The sequence below is a fragment of the Carettochelys insculpta genome, chromosome 4 (genome assembly GCF_033958435.1).
Source record: "Carettochelys insculpta isolate YL-2023 chromosome 4, ASM3395843v1, whole genome shotgun sequence".
NCBI lineage: Eukaryota > Metazoa > Chordata > Testudines > Carettochelyidae > Carettochelys > Carettochelys insculpta.
In genome coordinates, this window is record NC_134140.1 from 118874567 (window position 1) to 118901742 (window position 27176).

At 45.5% G+C, this 27176-nt stretch overlaps 1 protein-coding gene across 3 annotated transcripts in view; it reads right to left on the reverse strand.

The window, feature by feature from the left end:
• Positions 1–27176, reverse strand: part of GRID2 (glutamate ionotropic receptor delta type subunit 2) — a 1071343-nt gene that overhangs the window by 851417 nt on the left and 192750 nt on the right. For all 3 annotated transcript variants that reach the window (XM_074993599.1, XM_074993598.1, XM_074993600.1), the window contains exon 2: positions 10986–11141. In XM_074993599.1, the coding sequence (XP_074849700.1) occupies positions 10986–11141 (156 nt within the window). The remainder of the gene's footprint in view (positions 1–10985; positions 11142–27176) is intronic.

Sequence of the window (27176 nt, forward strand, 5' to 3'; positions counted from 1 at the left end):
TATATCTCAGTTTCCACAACACTCCTAAAACCATTGCTCACATGCAACAGTAAATTCAACAGCACCATGCAACATGTGAAAATATTTCTTGAGCCCGTTGAAGTGTAATGGATGGTGAATATCACAAAGTCCCAGTTGATCTGGGTTCAGTTAAGTGGGGTCACTGCAGAACATAAAAGCAAAAATTGGTGTTTGCATGAGAGTCTGTACTTCAAAAGGCATTGGGGGATGCTCTCTGCATTCCAGCTCAGGAGAACGTCACAGTTGTTTAAAAATAATCCTGATTCCATAATGACTTTTATTGAGGACCATCTTCTAAAAACACTTACCTGAAATCTATTGCAAAGGCAATAGTCTGTTTCACGTTGAGATGCATTTTAAAAGCTCAGTGAAGGAGACATTGTCAGGCCAATAAAAATTGCTACCCTCTATTTAGCATTCTGATAGAACACAGTTACTGTGCCAGAATACAACTGCTCCTCTGTCAAGGTTGATCCCCACCCTGACACTCAGAATGCAGAAGACCTGTAAGAGATCTTAAAAATACCTTGCCTCTATCGGCTTCTGTTTAAAAGCTTCCCAAAGTCACAGATATCCTGACCTTTGGCGGTAGTGGCCACCACCCAAGTAAAAATTCCAAGCAGACAGGAATAAGGGGATTTCGAAGTTGTCAGGGTCCTTTCAAAAAGGACCCCTGTCTGGACGAGCCACACAGCGGCGAGCTGTATCCATTCTGAAGTGCCGCGGCCGCCCGCATTCTGATGAGGTGCTGAGTATGTATTTCAGCGCTTCATTAGTAAACTTCGAAATGGCTATTTGCATGGCCATTTCGAAATTTTGGGCTAGTGTAGATACAGCCATTGAGTGGTATTATGGCGAATGTAAGACCAGGGAGGTGTATAAGACAATTAGGAATATTAATAGGAAATGGCAACCAAAGCAGATGGCAATCAAAGATGAGAACGAAGGAGTGCTCATGAACAGGGAGAAGATTGTGCAGCAATAGACGACCTAGTGCACTGATCTATACAAAGCACAGTTGGACCCAAGAATCTTAGAGAGACTGACTGAAGAATGGAAAAAGATATCTCCCCTGAGCATCGAGAGTGAGACTGATATTTCAAAGGAGGAAGTAGAAAAAGCAGTGAAACGACTAAAGAACAACAAGAGCCCTGGAAATGATAAGATCACGGGAGATATGATCAAATATGGTGGAGAGAATATGGAAAGAAGGGAATATGGAAAGAAGGGAAGGCACCTAAGGAATGGACAAGATCTGTACTAGTGACAATACCAAGAAAGGAAGTACATTGGAGTGCAAGAACTACAGAACGATTGCCCTAACGAGTCATCTAGGTAAGGTGCTGATGATGATACTGACTGAGAGATTAAGATCACAGATAGAAGAACATATAGCAGATGAGCAAGCAGGGTTCAGAAAAGATAGAAGTACCATACAGCAGATATTGGCACTAAGACTGATAGCGGAGAAAGCTTGAAGAAAGAACAAAAACGTATACACTTGCTTCGTTGATTTTCAAAAGACATTTGACAGTATAGATCAGAAAGTGACTTAGGCGGTGTTGGAATCATATGGAGTAGATAGCAGACTAATACAATTGTTGAAAGATATCAGTGATAATGCAGAGGCAGCGGTGGGAACATGCGGGGTGTTGGGAAGTTGGTTTAAAAACAAGTAGAGGTACGAGACAAGGAGATCCAATATCGCCAAGTATCATCATCGCACATCTGGAGAGAGCGATGCACAAGATCAAGGAAGAGGTAGAAGGGATATCTGTACATGGGAAAAGAATTAACAACTTGAGGTTCGCGGATGATATAGTTACCATTGAGGAAGATGAGGAGAAGCTAGCAAAAAGAGCGCAGGTGTTAAATGAAGAAGGGTAGCAGTATGGACTGATTATGAACATCAATAAAACAAAACCAATGGTATTTGGAGATAAGGAAATTGGAAGGAAGATCAGTGTGGATGGTATTGAACTAGAAAATGTAAAGAAGTTCACATATCTGGGGAGCAACATAACATATGATCTAGACTGTAAGAAGGAAATAGCAACTAGAATAGCGAAGGCAAGAGCAAGTTTGAAGGCAATGGATAAGATGTGGAAAAGCAAAGCAATTAGCTTAAGAACGAAGCTGGGCATCTTGAAAACGTGTGTATTCAGCAGCATGTTGTACGGATGTGAGACATGGGTGATAACAAAAGATTCGAAAATAAGAATATTGGCATTCAAAAGGAGTTGTTTTAGAAAGATTCTGAGAATAGGGTGGATGCAGAAGGTTACCAATGAGGAATTATATAGGAAGATACAGCCGAAAGAGAACCTGCTGCAGAAGGTTATGAAACGGAAGCTACAACTATTTGGACATATTTGCAGAATGAACGATGAATGAAAAATCAAGACCCTAGTATTCGGCATAATGGATGGTTCAAATAGGAGAGGCAGACCCCACAGAGAATAGATAGATGATGTAGTAGTTTGGTGCTGAGCTAGTCTACAGGAACTAAGCCACTCTGCACTGGATAGGGAAAGATGGAAGGAAACAGTGAGAGAGGAATCAGACACCAATGGGCACTGAGCCCACGGTTATTGATGGTGATGATGACTGACATCCTTCTCATAAGATTTTCAGCTGAGATATGAAGTTTACTGATAGGCGTGTCCAGGGTTAGTTCCTTTCCCTGGCATTGAAGGAACTTCACCTCAGGAAAAGTATCTTTAATGGAATGGAACACCCATGAAAATTACAGTTTTATGCACCTTTAAAAGGTTACAATACAATAGAAGCAGTAAGACCAGTACAAATAGAAAGCTACCTCAGAAACTCCCCAAGAGACAAGGTGCAAATTGTAAGTCAAGGTCATAAAACTATGAAATGGAAAATGAAAAAATTAAAAGCATTCTTTAGTTTGTAATTAAAGAAAATATAACTACACATAAAAGTGAAAACTAGAGGCAAAATACTCGCTCTAAAAATGACAGGTTCAAGGAACTCAGGAGAGAACTGAAATCATGGGTCCTACAACCACCACATAGTTATGAGGCAATTTTCAAAATAAAATTTGATCAGCCTGTACTGATTCATAGAGTGCTTCATGATTCCCAAAAATCTGCTTATTGACAAGTGATGGTCTCCTTATCCTCTAAGTCACAGCTTTGCCAACTGTCAGAGTTTTATTGCAAGTCTCATAGTATTTGAGTCAAAATATAATGATCTTTGAGGATGTCATTCTTTTGGGGGGCCTAATTCATGTTTTGTGAATGGCTGGAGTTGGCAATACTGAAACCACATGAGAGACTTGGGGGTCACACTCTGGCCACACCAGGTGAAATTTGGGCAGAGAAAGAAATGCCAGATTAATCTCCCTTATATCAGTGCTTGTTCAACTTTTGTATTGGTGACCTGTTTCACATAGCAAGCCTCAGAGTGTGATTCCCCTTTATAAAACAAAAACACTTTTAAAAAATATTTAAAACCAGTATAAATGCTGGAGGCAAAGTGGAGGTTTTGGGTAGAGGCTGACAATGTCTGACCCCACCCAATGTATTAATCCTCACAATCCTCCAAAGAGTCCTCCCCAGTTTGAGAACCCCTGCCTTATATGCTCTCTATGCACATGGTGAAAGTAATCGAAGCACATGATGAAAGTAATCCAAGACAGAACATAGCTCAGTTCCTGAGGTGGTATTGCAACCAAACACATTTCCAACAATTTCAAATATTTCCATTAGCATCTGTGCCTTTGAAATAGGTATTTCATTTTTACAACTCAAATAACTTTTCCTTGTAAGTGCTAAGCTTTTTAATGCTGCATAGAAAATAGATTTTTCTTCAATACAAACACAGTATTTTCCATTAAAATACTTATTTTTCTAAAACTAAGCAAATCTGGAACGAAACTGAAGGGTAATAAAAACTGGAACTTTGAACTCAGACTAATTGTGCCATAGTTAGTAAATAGCACTAGCAAAGCTGAGGAATGTGAGCACACAATGCAACTGAAAGAAGGTTTAGCAGTCCATGAAATTTGTGGATTTAATTGGAGAAACATAAAAAGGACATTATCATTGTATTCTATCTAGTCTTAACATGCCAGAGCCATAATTTCTGACCATAAAACTTCTTAGGGGCTGTCTACACTACACAGCCTTTAGCAAGCCGCTTTCACTTTCTCAGTAGGAGAGTACACCTGCTGACAAAGTTGCATTCACATTTGCACTTACCACAGCAAAACAACTGTTGTCCAGGGTGGGTGGCACTAAGTGCCCACAAATGACAAAAGCTTTGTTAATCAATTGCAAATGTAGACATAGCCCTAGAACAAAAACCTGAATGTGACCCTTACATCCACGGCTGCTCTACACACCCCTCCTACTTGGCAGCTGAAATGCATTTAGTTATTACTCAATACCTTATTTACTTCATTGACGTCAATGAGTTCTCAAAAAAAATGCATAGGCTTGAACTGGTGTCTGATTATGTATTCCTGTGACTAACCTGGAGACTTTTTAATTTTCATACTCCATATGTATAGGGTTTTAGTGTCACTAATGTTTGTCAAATTGATTTCAAACCTCACAAAAGCAAACCTGCTAGCAATACATGTTTGTTATGTAACCTACAAAAGAAATAGCCTATTCACTCCTACACAATTTTACAAAAGAAGTCTAATTAAAAGAATAAAATCTTGTTCATAGTCATTTAAGATTAGGGATGGAAGAGACATCAGGAAGTCATCTAATCCAACCCCTGCCCAAAGTAGGACCAACCCCAACCAAATCTTCTCAGCCACCTTGCTCTCCCTCAAGCCTGGCCTTAAAATAAAATAAAATAAATAATAATAATAATAATAATAATAGTGAAGATTCCACCACATTCCCAGGTAAACCAATCTAGGGATTCACCACCCTTTTACTGAAATAGTTTTTAATATCCAACCTAGATCTCCTTCCACTGCAACTTGAGACAATAGCTCTTTGTTCTGTCACCTGCCACCAGTGAGAACAGCCTAGGTCCTTCCACTTTTGCTCCTCTCCCCATTTAAGTTCGCTGAAGGTTGCTACGAACTCCCCCTTCATTCTTTTCTTCTGTAGACTACATAAGCCCAGTTCACTCGGCATCACTTCATAAATCATGTGCTCCAGCCTCCTAATAATTTTTTTCCCCTCAACTGAACTCTCTCCAATTTATCTACACCCCTTCCATAGGGGGCAGATTGGGATGGGTGAACTTGACATCATACTCACCAGTGCTGAACAGAGGGGAATAATCACTTCCCTTGATCTGCTGGCAATGCACCTACTAATACAATATGCTGTTAGCCTTCTTTGAAAAGGGGGCACACTATTGTCTCCTATGCAGCTTCTCATCTACTGTAATCCCCGGCCCATTTCTGTACAACTGTCACTTAGCAAGTTGGTCCTCCGCCTGTAGTAGTGCTTGGGACCCCAGCTGTACATTTACCTTCACCTTCACAGGTATCAGGGGATCACAGTTCTCATTCACTATGGATCACCTGGTCTGTTTTCCTAGCTCCCAGAGTGGCAGAGAGCCGGGAACCAAGGGCAGCCTGGTTCCCATCTCCCAGCTGCTTGCCACTTGCCATACCAGGGAAACTGGCTGGGTGGTCAGTTTCTCAGGTCCTCCAAATGTCTGGGATCTGGAAATCAGGCAGCAGTCTGGCTCCTGGCTCCCCTCCATTTTCAGAGAGGGAAAACTAAGCAGAGCAGCAGCCTTGTTCAGTTTCCTGGCTCCAGCCAGTGGAGGGGAGTCAGAAAACTAACCAGGGATGCTACCCTGCTTAGTTTCCTGGCTCTGCAAGCAGATGGGAGCCAGGTTGCCGCTTGGTTCCCAGCTCCCCGCCATTCCGGACACTGGGAAATAGCTCCTGTCAGGGGCAACAAGAGTCAGGCTGTAGCCCCTGACAGGAGCAGTTTCCCCGCTCCTGTCAGGGATGGCAGCCTGACTTGTGACTACCACCCTTGACGGGAGTGGTGTCCCACTCCTGTCAGGAGTGGCAGTTGCATTAACCTGAGACACACATAATTTGCACGTATCTTGAGGGTTTACTGTATTCAGTTACAAATGAGGATATGGAAGGAATATTCAGGTTAATAAAAACTGGGAAGACTTGGAGTACTCAAACTTACATTTGAGCTGAAACTTCTGGAATGTTCTGTGAAGGCAAGAGTGTTGTTTTTCTACCAGGAGAGCTTACTTCAGGTTCACAGGCAGAAAGTGAAACTGACACAAGCTTTCCAAACAGGCAGCCATCATTTCAATTTTTCCAACGGAAAAAAATGAGGGGGGACAGACTGTCTCACAGAATTTTGCTTGTTAAAAAACATACATTTGACAAAACATTTTGCCAGAAAAAACTACTCTGGTTACTAAAATTTTATCCAGTTACAATTCTCAGGCATCCCGAGAGATCTTGTTAAAAAGGGTGCCAACCTCCCACACTTCTCCTGCAGATGGGGAAGCCAGAAGTGCAGAGGACAGAATTTCCCCTAGGTGTGAATGAGTCTCTTAAATATGATTCAGGGAAAGCATGTAAGAGACAAAAAAAGATAAAGAAGCTGTTACTGATGAACCTAATCAGTTAAGAAGCCAAGTGTGGATGAAGACACTCAAAACCAACAGCAGCAGCAACAGAAAAGTATGAATTGGCAACTGTGTCTTCCATGAAGACTTCCCAGCTAAGAATCCAGGTAAATTTGCACAGTTTTGTACATTGCACAGTTGACTACAACACTGCTTTTCACTCATGTAGAAAGGAGGGAAAAGGATAGCTCGAGAGGAAACAAAGTCAGGGAGCTTTTTGAAGGACTAGAGCCTTTGAATAGAAGAAAAACAGGGAAAGAGAGCTGTAGGCAAGCAAGAAAAAGTTAAAACCACAGCAGAGATGGATTCCTGAGATGCAAGGTAGGAAGTTGCTTACTTACACTTTGAGCAAGTGGCTGATTGAGAGAAAAATACATTTTACGAGTTTTAGAACCTTCTATTTTCAGAAAAATTCAAAATCCAAAGTGTACTTCAGAACTCAAATATTTACAAAGTTCTACTGTAAATACAATGAAGGTATATCATCATGCACCGAAGTCTCACGGGAAGGAAATCAGGAAACCTGTTTATACTTACAGCAATCTGGTGTCTTAATTCACTGTGTTTGACAATGCTTAAAATGTGAGGTTACCACCAAGAAAGGACTGGAGATCCATATTCTCCCTGCTCGTTGCTATAAAGATAATAGTAAGTGTGGTGCTTTCCCTTATGGCACCACAGCATAAAAGGTCAGATCTATTACTCTTCTGGGCCTCCTCTCAAGAAAACTCAACATACTGCAGCAACCATAACCAAGGAAAAATGATCGTCATTTACTACCATCTATAAAATAGAGATTTTGTGCCACTTTTATGAAAGAGACAGAAGAGGATAAGCATGTAGCAGTGCTCTGTTTGTCAGAACCAAATATCCAGCACAAACATTATTGTGACACACTAAGGCCGTTTTAGGAGTAAGGGAATTTTGAAGTTGGGCGCATATTTCAAAGCATCGCAGCTAGACTACCTGTCAGCACTTCGACCTTAGCAGCTTCAAAATTCGCTGGGCCGTGCCTCATTGATATTCCCCAGTCTGTGTCATTTCCTTGCCCCCTTCGCAGAAGGGAGCTTGTGTCTGTCTACACAGCCTTACAGATGTTTAATCTGACTGCAGTTTGAACAAGCATTCCTATCTCTACAATTTTACATACAGTCTATGTCTACACAAGAGGGGTTTCCCAGCAAACTGGACTTAGAAAAAAATGCAGAACGACCACATGCAAAATATGCTTTGTCAACAGTCATTCAACAAAACTTGGCACAGCCACCAGCAGTGTTATACATCTCCGCATTCAGGTATAACACCTCTCTCAACAGTTTCCTGTCAACAAAACAGCCACATAGACACTGTGGGGCCCTTTGTCATCAGACAGGGCTTCCAGTTCACCAGGCAACCCAGTTTGCAGAGCTTCCAGTCAACCGATTTATTGAGAGTGGGTCGGGCAATCTGGCTGCTCACTGCCAATAAAGTCAATTCCTCTTTCAATCTGCTTTTATGTGTAGATGCAATCTATTGACAGATTTTGCTGGGAAATCCCTTCCAACAGTCATTTCTGTCTACAGATGCTTCTGGTGTAGATGTAGCCAGAGATTCTGAGTCTAACTGAAGGTCTGTCCACATTCAGTTGTTTGAGTGTGACTGTGGGATTTTACAAAGGGAGAACCTTTCCTTAACTTTAACACAATAATTTTTAATTAATATTTAAGTGATCAATACATGTGTATCATAAAATCATCTCCATTGTTATAAGGTGACACATTCACAGCTCATTTAGGGCAAAACTGCTCAGCTTTGTAATGCAATCATAACAGACCTGTTAATAAGACACTGTAAGCTACAAATGGATGGATTTGCAGGGCAACACAATGTGTGAAAGCACATTCAATATAAATGTGGAGTCTGAAATAAGCAAGCTTTGTCTATAAAGCTAGCTACTAAACATCATAGGGTTGATGTGTACTTAGTTATGAGTACCATGCTAATATTACATGCTGTCCATCAACAGGTCACAGAAATATGAGAGACCCTTGTCAATTTTTTATCATTGGGGTGCCTTGTTTTGTCAGAGCTTTAACCCAATATTGTTTTATTCCAAACCTAAAATCCACTATGAGTTTGTGAAAAAGATTCACTGTTTAATGAGCTATGGCCATGTTTTGAGCAAAACAGCTGAAGATTATTGGTATGAAAAATATTATAAACTGATAGAGCCATTTACAGAACATGAATAGAAGGCTATAAGCTTGTAGTTTTTAGAATGTAAAATACAAGAAGTCAAAAGTATGAGAACATTTCTAATTAATTCAAATATTAAAAAATACACAAATATTCAGAATCTTGGTGTTCATCTTCTACCAAAAGCTGGAGGGAGCCCAGATCCCCACTGTCAAACTTACACTGACATAAATCTAGTGTAAAAACTAGAAAGAACTCATATTGATGTAAAACTGGTGGAAAAGATGGAAAGAACTAAGCCCACTAAGTCCAAACCCCACATGTACCAAAACCAGAGTTTCATATAGAGCTACTGTGTTTTTTATAACCTGGATACAGCAGTAGTGTAAACACAGAATTTATATAATATATACCTAGAGAGAGAGAGAGAGAGAGATACAACACACATGAACATACTGTTGCAATTTTACAGGTCTTCCAAGAAAAGGCTCATGAACAATGCAGCAACAAGGCTTATCTGTAGACTGAGAATGTTAGGAAGAATTTTATTAAGAACAGGAAAAGACAGGGATGTATATGTGGGAAAGAGAAGTCACATGGACCAGGTGCAGACAAGGCCTTCAGTGATATGATAATGAATTAAGACTAGTTAAATTGAAATACAACAATTGATCAATAGGTTTATTCTTGATTAGTAGGTTTCTAGTGCTATTGATACTGAAGGAATAAAACTTGAAAAAAGTTTGCAGAACTATGAACAACCACCAACCAAATAAAAAAAAAATCAAACAAACAAAAAACCAGACACCTCCTTTTTTCACACCCAGTTACCATGCTCCAAACAAACAAAATATGAGGCAGTTTAAGAGCAACAATTACAGATAAATTAGGATCTGTTATCAAAATTGACTTTTTTGTTTGGGTGCTTCCAATAACAGATTTATAGAAAACAGTTTTCTGATTAGCAAGTGTTTTTCTGAGTGTGATTTCAATGTGATAGACAAAATCCCACCCACATGATTACTTAAAGCTTATTTCGCTTCACAGTACACTTCTGTCACATCTTGTAATAGATTTGAAATCTGAATGAGAGAAAAACCGGAACTGCTGTACAAAAGTGAGCAAGTCAGCATCAAACCATAAGTAATTAACTATTTTGACACATTCAACTTTTAGGCATCATGTTTGAGAGAGAGAGATTTAAACTTCTCAACAGTCACAGAGCTTAAAAAAATATTTCCATGAAATTTCTGTCATCCTAATGTTATGGTTGATAATCTTTATTATCAGGTACCAATGCAACTAGTGTATTGAAGCTGAGCCTATTACAGCACACAGTTTGCATCTGACAATGCAAATAGACTGGTGACCTTGGAAAAAAAAACAACAGTCTTCCTCACACATTCTGCTGAAATTTCAATGCACCTGCTGTCTTTAGCTTTAATTTCAGTGGGCTTTTTTTAGGATCTTAATCCACACTATTTTCAAAATAAAATAGCTCAGGCTTGTACAAAGTATTATATCCAATGCTACTAACTGCATGTGTTTTGACCACTCCCTGAAAAATGCAATAAAATGCAGATGATGAATTTTAGTTAGGTTGTTGGTGAAAAATCTGCCATGAACAACAGTAATCTTTTACTACTTGTTCTTCATTTTATACAATGAGTTCATCCTCAACACAACTCACATTTTTGTTACTTAGTAGGTGACAGTATCTGAATGAAATAAAATCAACAGGAAGTAATAAGAGGTCATGAAGGCTCTTTAGCTTGGCTGTACACTTAAAGCATCTAGCACAATTCAAGAGGGGATACAGCAAGACAAACTGCCAGACTCCTCTCTAACTTCTCCACAAGAAACCTTGCTAACAAAACAAGAGTCAAAGCAAAATGCAGTGCTTTGTATAACAATAAATTTTTCATATTCCATATTCATATGTACATATTCCAGAACAAACAATATCCATATTATTCTTATTCAAGTGAATTTCCATGCAGTTGTGTTGTACAACATCATTCTTTAAAAAAAAAACACACCACAGAATCACCAGCATCCCCTAAGTACTGCATAAAGACAGGTAGCGGGCAAACTTTCAATTGAATATTAAGGTATTTTTCACATAAGTTTATATGGTCACAAAGAAACAAGACCAGAAAAAACCTTAAATTGAGATAACCTACCTTCTTGAACTGCCTGAAATGGGTTGTTGCCATCCACAAATGTCACAGAACATGTGATTTTCTCTGTCTGTAAAATTTCATCATTCTGGTTGAGGTCAGCAACTGCCATACGAAACACTTCCTCATCTTTTTTGGCAGATTCATCAAAAATTGCCCCTGGGGGGAAAAAAATATTTCTTTTTCATGACTACTTAACAAGGTTTACAATTTTAAGGCATCCCTTCCCCCAGCACAAGAGTGCCACCATGTACAGGATAATTAATTGCAGGATTCTAACTTAACTACTTAACAATACATAGCAAGAGTGTAAAGTAATTTAAGACAGAAAATAAAGAAAAAAAATCACTGAAGCCATAAAGAAATTTGAGAAATTTAGACAGGCCCAATATAACCTAGCCACATGGGTATTTGCCAAAGAAAAATAAGACCACCTGCTCTTCCGTCATATTTGTGAAACTGTTACAACCATTCCTCCCAACTGAGGATCCAATCCCAAGAGTTACCATATTAACTGTATTTTAATCAAGTGATGAACAATCATCTCCACCTCTAAAAAACTGGCAGAAGAAGACTACAGTAGTCTATCTTTCACCTGAAATATACAAACGATGCATCTAAAACACAACCATTAAATCCAGGAGGACTTGGCAGGATAAAAGCTCTTTCTTTTTCTTTTTATGATTCTGCACAAAATTTTTCAAACTAAGCTTCCTCTTCAAAAGTCATCTACCATACATGATTGAAATGGTTGATTCAACTTAAGATTTAGGGACCTCATGAATGTGTGATCTGGCAATATTTGTGGTGCTAAAATATGTTCTCCATCAATAAATCCAACATATAAAAGGGATCCTTGAATCCTACCATGAAAATTACTTCATCCTTAAAAGAGCACTTAAATTTCCAAGTTTTTCCATATGGTAACACTTCCAATTCCAACTCAGATAGCCAATTCCTGCTACCTGAGCTTTAAATACACACCAACAAAGATAATCAGAACTTTGTTTACTATTGGTGGGGGCTGAATTTCAGGCTACATCTACACTAGGCAAAGTAAGTCAACCACAGGTATGCAATTCTAACTATAGCAATTGTGCAGCTTGAATCGACATATCTATGCTTGGCTAACTCAGCCATCTCTACTGGGGAAGGTCAATGGCAGAAACTCTCCTGAGGAGTACAGGTGTCAACTGCGACCCCGGAGAGGTCAATTTTGCTTGTCCATTACTAGATGCGTGAAATCAAACCCCAGGTCAATCCTGAGTGGGTTGATCTTCTGGGTTATAGTAGCTGAAGCTAAGAAGAACTAAAAAACAAGTTCCGCACTGGGCTGTAGTGCCTGTTTCTCTCCTAGTTCTACCCATTCTTCCCCATCCCCCTCCCCTCCACATTTTTATTGATATACCATTATTTTCAGCTTTATTTCACCATCTGGATTAGGGCAGCAGAAATTAAACTGCACCTTTTTAAGAACTCTTTTAGCACAAATCTTCCCATTTAACCATCTTATTTTTGTTGAAGAGACAGAATGTAACACAATTAAAGAGGATTTATTCTGACTGAAGTGAATGTTCAGTGAATTTGTTACTCTTGTGTTCTGACAACATAATTAGGAAGGCCCTTTCTCAAACTGAATGTGCAAATTCAAGATTGTGTCAAGAATGTATTTATGACTATTATCTGATTCCTGTGACTGAAAGGTCAGCTATTAGGAAATTGCAGTTTGTTTTCAAGCTCTCTACTAATGGAGGGTTAAGAGCTTAGGTTTACCCCACAGGGAGACATCCTAAATTCATCTTCCTGAGTTTTCTCATTTGGGTGGTGGCAGCACATCTCCTGGAGTCAGGGCATCTGTGGTTTTGGGCAGTTCTCCCTGCGCCCCAGCAGAAATCTTCAGTGGCAGTCAACTTAAAAAAGTTCTTACAGGCCCCAAACATATGCACTCAAAGTGCCAGATTGGGGTCAGCCTTGACAGCCACATATGCATCCATACAGGAGGAACAGAAAACACTTTGGCTGGACTTTTATGATTCATGATGGTACCAGTAGGTGCTATTCTGTCAACATGAACATGGATCATAAACCACACCAGGAAGCCAATATATATAGTGCAACTATAGTGCAACTGTAGTCAACCAGAGAAGCAGGGACTCAGCACTTCAAAGTCAAGCCTCTTGATTTTAGAACCTAACTTTAGTCTCTCAGGTTTGAGACATTAAGCAGAGCTGTGTTTGTCACCCCATACAAATGCACTGTCACTACAGACAAGAAACATTTCTCTTCCACTACTCTATCATCATTTTTCTCCATACTACTTTGAGTCTGAGGGATCCAAGACCACAGTGAGTACTGAGAAAAGTTTCCACCTCTTTGACACTCTGTGTGAGGCAGAAGAACCCCCTTGACTCTACGTAATATTGAATGGCCCGGTCAATGCTACACAGTTAAATCAACATAAAGCATCTTACATAGACGTAACCAAGTGTCTACCACGTGAGGCATGTCAGTAAGGCAAAGAGAATCTTTGCCTTCCCAGACAGGGATCTCAGAAGTGCTGCCAAATGCTGGGGCTGTACTGGCCCTGCCCCGGACTCTCCATGCTTTCCACTTGCATGTGGTGTTGTTCTGGGCTGTTTTTATTGTTTCAGGCAGGGCGGCTGAGTAGCAGGCAACCTCCTCAGCCATCTTCTCCTCACTGCTGCAACCCACAGCTTTCTCCAGCACACTTTCTCCAGCCCTGCTCTCCAGCAACCATCCCATCTACCCTGCTGTGTTCACACTGCTGCTTGCTGGTTTCTTACCCTCTTCAGCTCCCTCCCTGCTTTGTCCCTCGGCCCATCTAGGTGCCCTCTCTGCACCAGGATAGGCAAAGAGAGCTTCCTCCTCACTGTCCCCCCACCCAGCAAGTTCCCTGTCCTGTCTTAGCTTGACCTCACCTCTGCATGGGGTTTCCTCCTCTCTTGCCCCAGCGCCGCTACTGCTTGCTCCTCAGAGTCCTCCCCTTGACATCTCCGTTCAGGCCTCTCTTTCCCTGCCCCCACTTGCTAGTGTGTGGAGTGGGGTGGGGTTGATTTTATTTACCCAGCCCAGATGCTGTTCAGCCCACTGCTGGCGTCTTCTCCTCCCATTGCCCTCTCCCCATGCACTCTCCCATAACCCCTCCCTCCGGTAGGTGAATGTAGTGAGGGTGGTGGTTTTGTCCAGCCCAAGCCACCCTACAGAGATAGCTGCCCTTTCCTTTTTGCCCTCTCCCTTCACCCCTGCCTGCTCAGAGCACAGCCTCCCTCACCCCTTGCTAGTGTCTGGTGGGTTTCTTCTTCCCATCCCCTTGTGCCACCCACCTGCTCCCTGATTCCTCCTCCGCTCCAGTTCCTCCTCCAGGTTGCCTGCCACCTGTTCCCAGTCCCCACCACTCACTTATTAGAGTCCCTCTCAACCCATTCACTCAGGCCTTTCTCCCCTCTTAAGTGAATTTTCCCCTCACCCACCCACTTATCCCTCCATGCACTCCTCTTTCCTTGTCCTGTTCTCTGTGTGTTCCCCCACAGGGAAAACCGAAGGAAGAAGCTGTTGTGACAGATGTTTGCAGCTATCATAAAAGTACCCATTGTGATTGATTTTTCAGTTAGAAGACATAATTAAATTTCAATTCTATAACACAAGGGACAATATCAGCTTGTGCACGATTTTGTTATTTCTTTTTCAGATACCTGGTTACCTGGTTAAAAGTAATCAAGGTTGGTAGAGCATTGCAAACACCACCCACCTCCACAGCCTCTCTTCTGCTTAAAGGGAGTAAAAATCCTCCAGAGGGATTCCCCTGGTATGGGGGCATCACTGGCAGATGTGGAGCTTACATTACTACCTTCACAAGACCCTGCATGTTTAAGGGGGAGGCATGCACTTCACCATCCGCAGCTGAAGAACGGTGCTTGGGGATTTTTGATAGGATCCCAGCTGCAAAGTGGATGAGTTCTAATTTTGAAGAAAGCCACAGCAAAGCGCCCAGGTAACTAGGCAGCTATCCCTCCCCTTCCTGTACCATAGGAAGCTCAGGGGCAGAGAGAGTTTCTCCAAAATTATGTCAATATAGGCTTTTATTCATTTATTTCAAATTAAGGGATTTCTCCACATACCTATTGCTGTTAGTAAGGAACAACAGATGGATTAGAGGATACAAGCACTAAATCCCTATCACATGAGACTGAAAAAGAAAGTGACTATCAGCTGAAGGACAAAACTCACTACACACACAGAATATATGAGGTAAACATATTGGGGAGACAAAAAAAGGATGTAATTGCTCATCAAAGCTGTCTACTAGGACTTCTCTCTTAAATCAGTATTCTGTATTTTGCCAGTAGAACACAAAGTCAGCTTACATAAAGCTCTTTCTTTACATGCAATCAGACATTTAGAATAAGATTAAAATAAATATATTTAGAAAATTTATTTACTCATTATACACATACATATATACTCAGTGTCCAATTCTGATTTAAACTGGCAACAGGATCAGAAATAAATAAACTGGTATAGAAGCGCTGAAAGAGCGAGCCTACAGTATTTTCTTTGTTCAACTGTTTTTTGTGCAAACTTATTTGTAATATGGAAGAGTTGACATTTTTTCTTTGGGGAGGAAAAAAAGCTCTTTAGCTCTCTTTCGTATTTAAATTAACATGACTAAACTCAAAACTCAACTTCATGGAGAGGGCTGGTGTTGACTGCCTAGCCATTATACACAGCCACAGATTTTAAATTCCTTAACAAAATATTCTGAAAAGAAAAGCTTGCTGGTCTCTCAGGAAACAAACAGTCCCACTCAGTCACCAGTAATATCCAATTTTAATTTTACTGGCTAAAGATAAAATGGAAAGTACATCCTTAGTCTGTGCCTAATCAGATTACAGTAGGTTTTTATATTAAAAAGCATGCTTTTCCGCTTAAGTAATTTTCTTCTGAAATAAATCTTTGCAAATTATGCAGTAATCTGCTGGAAGTTCACAAATGAATTACGTGTTACAGGTTGTACCTCTGAAATCCAGGAACTTTTTGTCCTGCAACATCCTTGGTCTGGCAGGACCCTGGATGTTGTGGAACCAGAAAGCCATGGTCCAGGACAGTGGGTTGCCCAGGGCTAGGACACACTGAGGGGGCCCAAGGCAAAGATGTCGCGGGGGGGCCAGGAACCCACGTGCAGCAGCAGGGAGCTGCGTCCAGGAGTGGGTGCAGCATGCCAGCTGGGGAATATTGACTTCCCAAGATCTAACCAAATCCCTGGTCCAGGACCACTCAAGTCCCAAGGAGGCCAAGTCAGAGAGGTCAATCTTGTACCAGTGCTTAGCCAATTAGAATACTCCCCCTTTTTAGTGAACTTAGGCACTCAATTTAAAAAAAAAAAAAGCATTAAAAAGCTGCAGAATGGAGTGGTTTTCTTCCGTGTTTCCACATCTAAATCCTGAATCAGTGAAGCTCATAAGCACTAGCCTAACTTGAGCATGTGGAGTCTTACTGAAGACTTAAATTAACTAAAGCACATGATTAAAAACTTAGCTGAATGATGGACATTGTGTATTTCCACCTCCTCCAAATGTAATGACAAAGTACCTTTGCTCAATGCCTATATAACAACACGCCAGTCAAAATCCTGCTCATTACACCTAGGTAAGCCATTGTACCGAGTGGGGTCCATGCATGTTAGGGCAAATTATTACCCAGACGTTTAAATGATCTGTTACACCAGGTCACCTAGTCGTCTCTGATGATCAAATATTGTCCCCTAGCATTCATCTCCCTATGCTTTCTCCAGCCTAATGTTAAGTGTTTCAAGCAAGGAAGTGGAGAGAATTTACAGACTTTCCAATGTGTCAAAATACAAGTGGCAAAGTCTAATATAAAACAAAGTAAAAAGAGAAAGCAAAGTTTCTGTGTCCTGCTGCTAAAGCAAGGTGGAGTAAAGCAATCATACAGGCATGTCTCTTATTTGTCATAAACAATTTGACAACAAGATAGCGTTCCAGTCTATTACATTTTGTTCTAAAGTCTGCTATCCTGCCCCAGCATTAAAGTGGCTTAACAGGTTGACAAAGAAAAGAAAGACTCCGCTTGCTACATCACAAGCTTTCCTGAATGGATTTACATGCAAAAAGGCCTGATGCTGCAGGTTCTGTATGTCAAACTCATTAATTATAATGCAATAAAGGATTAAATTCCTTACACAGAGAAGCAAATGCTTCAACATAAAACAATGACACTGATATCAAAGTGAATGTCTTTGCCTTGTCTTTTGAGAAACCTTAGTTTTAGCAAAGAGACTATGTAAGTCAATGGCTGGTAGTGATCTGCAGAATTCTTTAATACTTATAAGCCGTGTCTGCACGTGCACGCTACTTCGAAGTAGCGGCACTAACTTCGAAATAGCGCCCGTCACGGCTACACGCGTCGGGCGCTATTTCGAAGTTAACTTCGATGTTAGGCGGCGACACATCGAAGTCGCTAACCCCATGAGGGGATAGGAATAGCGCCCTACTTCGACGTTCAACATCGAAGTAGGGACCGTGTAGTCGTTGCGCGTCCCGCAACATCAAAATTGCAGGGTCCTCCATGGCGGCCATCAGCTGAGGGGTTGAGAGACGCTCTCTCCAGCCCCTCAGGTCAATGGTGGCCGCATGGAGCGGCCCCTTAAAGGTCCCCTCCCCCTCCCTTCCTGTGCAGGAAGCTGAGGGAACGTGCAGGCGGCAGCCCAGACACGCGGCCAACCTGCACGTCCCTCACCCATCCAAACCAGCCACCCCACCTGTGATGGCTGCCTGGCAGCCCCCCCAGCGCCCCCAGGGGACCCCCCCACAAGGGGAGCCAGGGCAGCCAGCCCAGCCAGGCGGGCAGCCAGGCTGGCAAGCGGCAGCGGGGCCCCTCCTGGACGGAGGCCGAGCTGCGGGACCTGCTGGGGCTCTGGAGCGAGGAGGAGGTGCTCCAGGTAATGGGGTGCAAGAGGCGGAACACGGATGCGTTCCCTCGGCTGGCCGAAGGCCTGGCTGCCCGGGGTCACCCTGCCCACACTCCTGATCACGTCAGGAGTAAGGTCAAGGAGCTGCAGCAGGGTTACTCCCGGGCCCGGGATGCAGCCAGCCGATCTGGGGCCGCCCCTGTCACTTGCCCCTTTTACAGGGAGCTCAGGGACATCCTGGGCCCCCGGCACACCTCCTCCCCTCCGGCCACCCTTGATACTTCTGCCGACGAGCCCCAGCAGGCCCTGCAGCCGGAGTCCACCCCGGAGGTAAGCCCCGCACCACGGGGCCCCCCCCGGAGCCCACCCCCGGGACATCGCGGCAGGAGGAGGAGGAGGAGGAGGAGGAGGGGGGCTCCTCCTCCGCAGAATCCGGGCTGCAGATCCTCCTCCTGCCATCCCGGAGCAGCAGCCGGGCCTCCGCCCCCCGGGGATCTCCAGACCGTGGGAGTGGACCGACAGGTATGTAACCCCCTCTGGTGTACACCCCTGGGCTTGAGGGGCGGGGGGTAATAGATATGTGTCCAGGGCCCCCCACATGCTCGCATGGCCATGGCCCCAAGGACAGCAGGGCCATGGCCCTCACAGCAGTGCATCAGGCCCTGCCCCCCGCACCCCGCACGACAGTGCCATGCCCCATCCCCGGGGCAGGGGGGAGCAGAACCTCGAGCGGCCCCCAGGAGGAGGGGGTGGGACACCCTGCAGCAGCAGCAGCAGCAACAGCAGCAGTAGCAGCATGTGATGGAGTGGGGGGAGTGCAAAAGGGAGACTCAGGCTAGATATGAGCAACAAGAGCCGAATAGCTCCCAGGGGCAAAGGATGATCCTGGGGCTACAGCTGGCAGGTGACACCTCTGCCCTGAATAAAGAGGAGGGAGGAGCCGAGCTGGCTTGGAATTGGGGTGGGAGGGTGGGGCCCACAGGCAGAGGCTAGGGGAAGGGAGAGCTGGAAGGCAGACAGCCTGAGGAGGGGGAAAGCTGCATCCCAGAGAGGCACCCCTTGGGGTCTTCTCCCCACGACGGGTTGGAAGGACTGTCTCTTCCGACAACTGGTGCTGTCACTCCTGGGAGAAACTGGGCATCTGTGGCCTAAGAAACCTCTCCTGCTGTCAGACCCTGGGGGGTGAAGTGAGAGTCGCTCCCACCAGGGGACGGGGTGCAGGGCAGGGGGACCCCTGAACCCCATCCATCACAGCAGCATCTCCTGGGGACGGGGATGGGGAACCTGCAGCACAGGGCTGGGGGGACAAAGGCCACGGCTCGGGGCCCACACTAACGCCTGTCTCCATTCTTCTTCCCCACCTCCTCTCCTGTGTCCTGCACCTGCACCATCAGAAGGACCGGAAGAGAGCGCCGGCGAGGCATCAGTGGTCCCGGAGAGCCCTCCGGGGCCATCGCTCCAGGCAAGCCCCTCGGCCGAGGACCGACCGGCCCCACGGCGGGCTAGACGGCGGACCCCGCGCCACCACCAGCCGACGGCGATGGACCCCCAGCTGCTGGCCATCCACCGTCGGCAGCTGGAGGTCGCGGAGCAGCACCTGCAGCTGCAGGAGCGGGTGCTGGCCTGGCGCCAAGAGGCATGGGGGGCCTACATGGAGACTTTCAACCGCCTGGTGGACTACCTGGCCCCCCATGCCGCGCCGGCCGCCGCAGCGCCTGACATGCCTGCTCCACCCGCCGCACCACCAGCTGCTCCGCCCGTCGCTGTCCCATCCGCCGTCACCCCGCCACCCACCGCCGAGGGCCGGAGCGCCAAAGGACCCCTGGAGCCAGCTGAGACTCGCCGGGCATATCTTCCGGTCCAGCCCACCCCCAGCCAGCCCTGGACAGGGCTGCGGCCGCGGCGGGGATCCCGGCCAGCCACGCCCAGTGCCGGACTTTAGGGGCGAGGGGCCCAGGACGTGGTCCCCCCCCGTATATAGTTGGAACTTATTATTTTGTGCCCCCCATTTGCCCCGTCCCCCCCATGTAAATAGTTCTCCCCTTTATCCTCCCTGGTTTTCTTTTTATTACCGAGCACACTTTTTTCTTACTATTGTTTTATTTGTACATATTACTTTGGTTCCACACGTTGTATATAGTTTGTTCTTGTTTTATATATTTATAGTTAAAAAAAAAAGTTCTAAAAGAAAAAGCAGTTTAAGTTCAGCCACAAGTGCGTGCTGTCATTTGTCCAGGAAAAGTGGGAGGGGGGTGCAGTTGGGTGCTCCATGGTGTGGGCGTTGGGGCAGGAGTGTGGTGGAGGAAGGGGTGGGCAGTGCGGGGCCTGGCAGAGTTCACCCCGTGGCCTCATCATCGAAGTGGGCCCGCAGGGCCTCCTGGATCCGGGTCCCTTCGGGGTCCACCTGCCAACTGGGGGCAGCAGGTGGCTGCACGTCGGCCCTGCCGGCCTCCACAGCCCAGCCCTGGAAAAAGGCCTCCCCCTTCCTCTCCACCAAATTGTGCAGGGCGCAGCAGGCACCCACAATCAGGGGGATGTTGTTAGGGCCCGCATCCAGGCGGGTCAGGAGACATCTCCAGCGTCCTTTCAGGCGGCCAAATGAGCGCTCCACCACCTGGCGCGCGTGGTTCAGGCGCTGGTTGAAGCGCTCCTGGCTAGCGGAGAGATGGCCCGTGTACGGGTGCATGAGCCAGGGCCGGAGGGGGTATGCCGCATCTGCGATGACGCAGAGGGGCATGGTGGTGTCCCCCAGAGGGATCTCCCGCTAGGGGATGTAGGTCCCCGCCTCCAGCCGGCGGCACAGGCCCGAGTTCCGGAAAACCCGGGCGTCGTGGGTGCTGCCAGGCCAGCCCACATAAATGTCCTGGAAACGTCCCCAGCTGTCCACCAAGGCCTGGAGGACCACAGAATGGTAGCCCTTGAGATTCATGTATCGTCCTCCACTGTGATGCGGGGCGCGGATGGGGATGTGAGTCCCATCCAGAGCCCCGAAGCAGTTGGGGAAGCCCAGGGTGGCAAAGGCTGCGACGGTGGCATCTGGGTCCCCCAGCCTCACGAGCCTGTGCAGGAGCACGGCGTTGATGGCATGCACAACCTGCAGGGAAAGCACATGGGACAGCACCAATGAGGGGTGAGCAGGGTGTGCGTGGCCCTGCCCTGCCCTGCCCTGCCCTGCCCTGCCCTGCCCCGCCCTCCCCTGCCCGGGCCCCCCTCCCCTCCCCCCGTGGGTTCTCTTACCTCCATGAGGACAGCCCCGACGGTGGCCTTGCCGACACCAAACTGGTGGCCCACAGATCGGTAGCTGTCAGGAGTGGCCAGCTTCCAGACAGCGATGCCGACCCGCTTCTCCACTGTGAGGGCACGCCGCATGGCGGTGTCCTGGTGCCTGAGTGCAGGGGTGAGCCACTGGCACAGCTCCATAAATGTCTGCCGGCTCATCCTGAAGTTCCTGAGCCAGCGGTCGTTGTCCCACTCCCCAAGCACCAGCAACTCCCACCAGTCGGTGCTGGTGGGGTAGCTCCACAGCCGCCGGCGTGTGAGGCGGGGGTGGGGGCGGGGTGCTGCAGGGTTGGGGGTTGAGCCCTGCTGCCCTGGGGGTAGCTCCTTCTCCGGTGTAGCAAGGAGGTGCTCAGCTGCCTCCTGCATGGCATGGAGCAGGGCAAGCCCTGCTCCTGCCGGGAGGGCTGGGTGGACCTCTGGCTGCTGCTGCTGCTGCTGCTGCTGCTGCTGCTGGTCCATGACTGCGTCGCCCGGGGTCTGTGTGCCTATGGCTCCTCAGACCGCGTGCTGTGCAGGGTGAGTGTGTCTGTGAGGGGCCCTTTAAGGGAGCGGCTAGCTGTTGCCCCGGAAGCGCTAGTCCGCCCTGTGACCCTGTCTGCAGCTGTGCCTGGCATCCCTATTTCGATGTGTGCTACTTTGGCGTATAGACGTTCCCTCGCTGCGCCTATTTCGATGTTGGGCTGAGCAACGTCGAAGTAGAACATCGACGTTGCCAGCCCTGGAGGACGTGTAGACGTTATTCATTGAAATAGCCTATTTCGATGTCGCTACATCGAAATAAGCTATTTCGATGTAGGCTTCACGTGTAGACGTAGCCATAGATCGTACTCTGTCCTTACTATTTGCAATACTATTAGCCACATGTGGGTTTTTACCTTTAATTCTATTACTGCACTGTATATTCATGCTAGCATGAATGGGAATTTTGCTGACATTTGGAAAGGTGAATAGCCTCTCATTGTTTTATAGAGAAGATCAAAGTCTGATCCTTCCCTTTATTTACACGGGTATATACCCCAACACATACCTGACCACTTTTCAAGTACAGTAGGGTCTCAGAGTACACAAATCCAGAGTAGGTGATCCTGCCCTTACACAGCTGACCCCTGATTCACGCTATACAGTGAACCCTTGAAATGCACAATTTGAGTTGCACCCAACTCACCTTCATGTGAGTTCAGCGCAACTCAAAATGTCACTCCCCTCCAGACCTGGCTCCAACCCCCTGGCCCCATCTGGCCCTGGCTCAGCCCCTCCCTTTACCCCCGGCCCCGATCACCACCCACGCATAGCTCCAGCTCACCCCGCACCATGGGTTGGCGGTCCCAGCCCCGGAGCTCCAGGAAAGCGGCAGGTGCTCCCAGAACCAGAGTCCTGGGGAAGTGGCCTGGCCCTGGAGAAGTGGCGGCAAAGGCCATTCCCCGCACAGAGCCCCGGGGAAGTGGCAGTCATGATCCTGGTTCAAACCCTCCCTGCAAGGGCTCTGGTTCAACCTCTCCCTGACCCCTGCAGCCCTAACCCTAACCCCAACCCCAGGCTTAACTCCTCTGAGCCCCTCCCATGGCCCTGACCTACTGCCAGGCTTAACTCTCCCCAGCTGTCCCCCCAATCCCAGGACTTACCATTCAGAAAGGAGCTCCAGGTGCTCCTGATGCCTTCTTGGCTGCAGAGCATGCATTCCGCTAGGGAAAAAGCCGACGCCTACTTACACAAAATGTGGGTTACACAAGGATGCGTGGGACCATAACCCTAACTTAAACTGAGGGTCTACTATACATCTAATCCATTTCCAGATGATGCTGACAGGAATTTCTAATCAAACACCCATTACCTTTCAGATTTTAGTTGCCCCTTTTTCAATACAATAGAATCCAGCATCACATAAGCTCCTTGTAAAGAAGGCCAGCATTCGATACAGGTTGAACCTCTCTGGTCCAGCATCATCTGTGGTGTAGCAGGACAACAGATGTTGCTGGACCAGAGAGCCCCAGGCACAGAAGTTGGTAGTGGCTGGGAGCCCCACCAGTTGGGATAGTGGAGACACACCAGACCAGGGCAGGAGCCCCACTGGGCTGGAATGAGAAGCCTCCAGCTGCCAGGGGTAGGGAGCTTTGCCAGTTGGAGCAGGGCCACCTGGAGTGACTTGACTTCTCCTTGTCTGGCAAACACCCTCCTTCACAGCCGCTCAGGTTCCAAGGGTGCCAGACCCGGGAGATCCAGCCTATAGTCTCTTTTGGGATATAGGACCTGGGTGGCAAGGAAGAAAGAGAAATGAAATCCTACTTAAGTTGTATTTGTTTATCTAGGATTTACTACAGAACTAATTAGATATTAAAATAATAAGTTATCTACACACTTTATAGGGTTTTGTTTTAATTTTAATTAAACAGAAAAAGGTGTTTCTGAGTAAAAGCCTCACCTATATAAGAAACATCTGATTCTTTTTTGTCCTGCACCTATGCAGTCACTTACAAGAGTACAAAATTGTGTACAAAGCCACTAAATTGAAACTGCAGCATATATGCTGCATTTACTTTAATTGATTTCACAAAGTGCAGAGCATCAGAGAATACTGTGATGCAATTCATACAACACTAATGATAATTATGGACTCTGAGGTGGCCTGAACATTTGAAGATGCTTTGGAATAATTTAATGATATGTAGTCATAGCTTGTATTCCTTTAACAACATGAAAATCAAGACAGCGCTAATATTGCTCAATACATTTATTACTCACCTAGTTATATTTTAGTGTTTTAATGCTGATTATCAGGAGTATTAAAATAATTACATACCTTACTTAATAAATAGCCTGTTAAGCATTAGTAGCCCTTCATTATTCTCTTATGTCCCAAACAACCAAATTGGGATTTAGCTGCTGAAAATGGTTAATTTCTGAGACATTACTACTATATAAACATCCCCTGTAGAAAGGAACTGCAACAATAATAAGTCTGCTGGAAGTTATTAATTTTTCTGCAAAGGAACATATTAAAAAGTAGCCTATAACCTGCTTATAGGTTGCTTTGTAACCATGGCTCCTCCCTGATAGTGTTTCACTACACTTCAATAGCACCCAGTTTGAGTGCTAGAACGTCATGTATGCCAAATGTAGAGGCCATGTCTACACTGGCCCCTCACTTTCAGAACAGGTATGTATATGCAGCAATTGAAAATGCTAATCAGGCATTGATATGAATATTCAGCACCTCATTTGCCTAATGACAGCTTCTTCCTGGGAACAATTATAAAGATGGGTGCTTTCAAAAGCCAGGTTTCCTTTCAAAAGAAATGCATTTATATGGCTAGTTTGCATTTTGAAAGCAGCACTTTCAGTGATGTGAGTGGCTGCTGTTATGCAAATGAGGTGCTGAATGTTCATATCAGTGTGTGATTAGTATGTCTGATCTGCTGCATTTACATGCCCCTTCCAAAAGGCAGGAGCCAGTGTAGAATAGCCAGAATGGTAAACTCATAGAAATACAGGATTGGAAGGGACTGTTAGAAGTCATCAAGTCTATCCCATTGCACTGTGGAAGGACCAAATAAGCCTAGATCCTTTCCTGACAAGTTTGTCTGTCCCAGTGGTTCCCAAACTGGAGGCCATGAAAAAGATAAATAAAAATGGTCATAGAAAACAAGATTTAACTAAATTGCAAAGTTACAATCAATTATTTTAAATTAAATATCTTCCAATAAAGTTATTAATTGCTGTCTGAAAATCTATCTTGTTGTTGTTTCCTTTTTCATTTAACGAAGTATGCATAACAGATGGAATTGGCTTTGATGGAAGTCCATGGATGGTTTTGGGGGGACAGTGGTTGGGAAAAACTGGTCTACCCTCTTCTTAAAAAGCCTCCAGCGACAGGCATTCCACAACTTCCCTTGGATGATTATTCCAGTGGTTAAGTGGTAACCTAAAATCTCTCTTTCTGTGGAATTCAGTTTGTTACTCTTTGTCCTACACTCAATGGATATGGGGAACATCTGGTCCCTGTCCTTATAAACAGCACTACACAATTTTCAAGAATGTTAACAAGTCCACACTTTGTCTTCTTTTCTCAAGATTACATAAACCCAAATTTTTATTTTTTTTAACCTGAAAAGTTAGATTTTCAAAATTTTTAATCTCTGTTGCTCTCCTCTGGACTATGTATAATTTGTCCCCTTCTTGATAGAGCATTGCATCCAGAATTGCTCCAACAGGAGCCTCACAATTATCCTGCACTAGTCAGCAATGACTTCCTATGTCTAATATACAATATTCCTGTTAATACATCCCGTAGGCTACGTCTACACTAGCCCCAAACTTTGAAATGGCCACGCAAATGGCCATTTTGAAGTTAACTAATGAAGCCCTGAAATGCATATTCAGCATTTCATTAGCATGCGGGCAGCCGCGGTGCTTCGAAATTGACGCGGCTCGCCCCGATGGGGCTCCTTTTCGAAAGGACCCTGCCTACTTTGAAGTCCCCTTATTCCCATCTGCTCATGGTAATAAGGGGACTTCGAAGTAGGCAGGGTCCTTTCGAAAAGGAGCCCCATTGGGATGAGCCACGTCAATTTCGAAGCGCCGTGGCCACCCGCATGCTAATGAAGCGCTGAATATGCATTTCAGCGCTTCATTAGTAAACTTCGAAATGGCCATTTCGAAGTTTGGGGCTAGTGTAGACACGGCCACAATGGTATTAGTCTTTTCACAACTGCATTGTACTTATGACTCATATTCAAACTGTGTTCCACCACAACCCACCAAATCTCTTCAGCAGTACTACTACCTAGCCAATTATTCCCCTTTTTGTAGTGGTGGATTTGATTTTCCTGCTTTCACAATAACAAATAGGTTAGTTTGCTGTGTAGCCCAGGGGGCTTTTTACTAGGCCCTGCCAACTTGCAAACCTCAGATTTATTTAAATAATCCTTAAACCAGGGGCAAGCAATATATGGCCAGCCAAATCCAGCCTGACAAACCATTGGATCCAGCCAGAGGAAGGCTTAGCCAGCACCCTGCCTTCTCCACCCCCACTTGGCACTCAGAAAAGCTAGCTGCTCTGACCAATAGGAGCTGCCTGTTTGCAGGACACTCAGCATGTGCAGTATCTTTCCCCACTACTCCCACCTGCAAGAGCTCACAGCTTTTAGTTCAAAGCAATAAATGTGGTCTCTGCAGCTGCACTGAGCAGGTGTGAGGCATGGAAGGCAGTGACCCTGGCTAAGGAACCAGCTGGGCCACCCAGGTAAGTGCCTTCTAGCTAGAGCCTACCTCTGGCACCTTAGCCCCCTCACCTCCCTCCCACACCTTCCACTCTGCCTCCCTCCTTTCCTGTACCCCTACTATATATAACCCCAACCCTCTCCACTCCTATTCCTGTACCCATACCATTTCCCAGACCCTGCACCCACTCCTACAACCCTCCACCAGGTGAAAACCCCTCCCAGACCATTTCTCCCAATCCTGTACTCCCAATCACAGCCAAAAGCCCTGCACACTCACCTTCCTGCACCCCTTCCAGGCTCTAACACCCTCCCAGACACTGCACCCACTCCTATACCCTCCTCCCAATCATAATCCTCTTCTGCACCCATACCCTCTTATGGACCCTGCATCTGCTCCTGAATGCCAGTCTCCTCCATCAGGTCACAATCCCTTCCTTCATCCAAACTCTCTCTCACATCCCACAACTCCTCCTGTACCCCAATACCTTACCCCAAACTCCCTTTTGCACCCAACCTCCATCAAAGACCCCCCCACCTTTTCCTTTAATATTTTGGAAGAATGTATCCCTTGGCCATTTTCCAAATTCTTGGAGTGCCTCCACATCAAAAATTACTGTCCACCCCATTTCAACCTGTAGTTTCCTTATTTTGGTTTGCATTCCTTTCTCTTTTTGTTCATATTAAAAATGTTGGCTAGCTAGTCACAATTTTAGGCCTTGCCTACACTACAGTGGTCTTTCGGAAGAT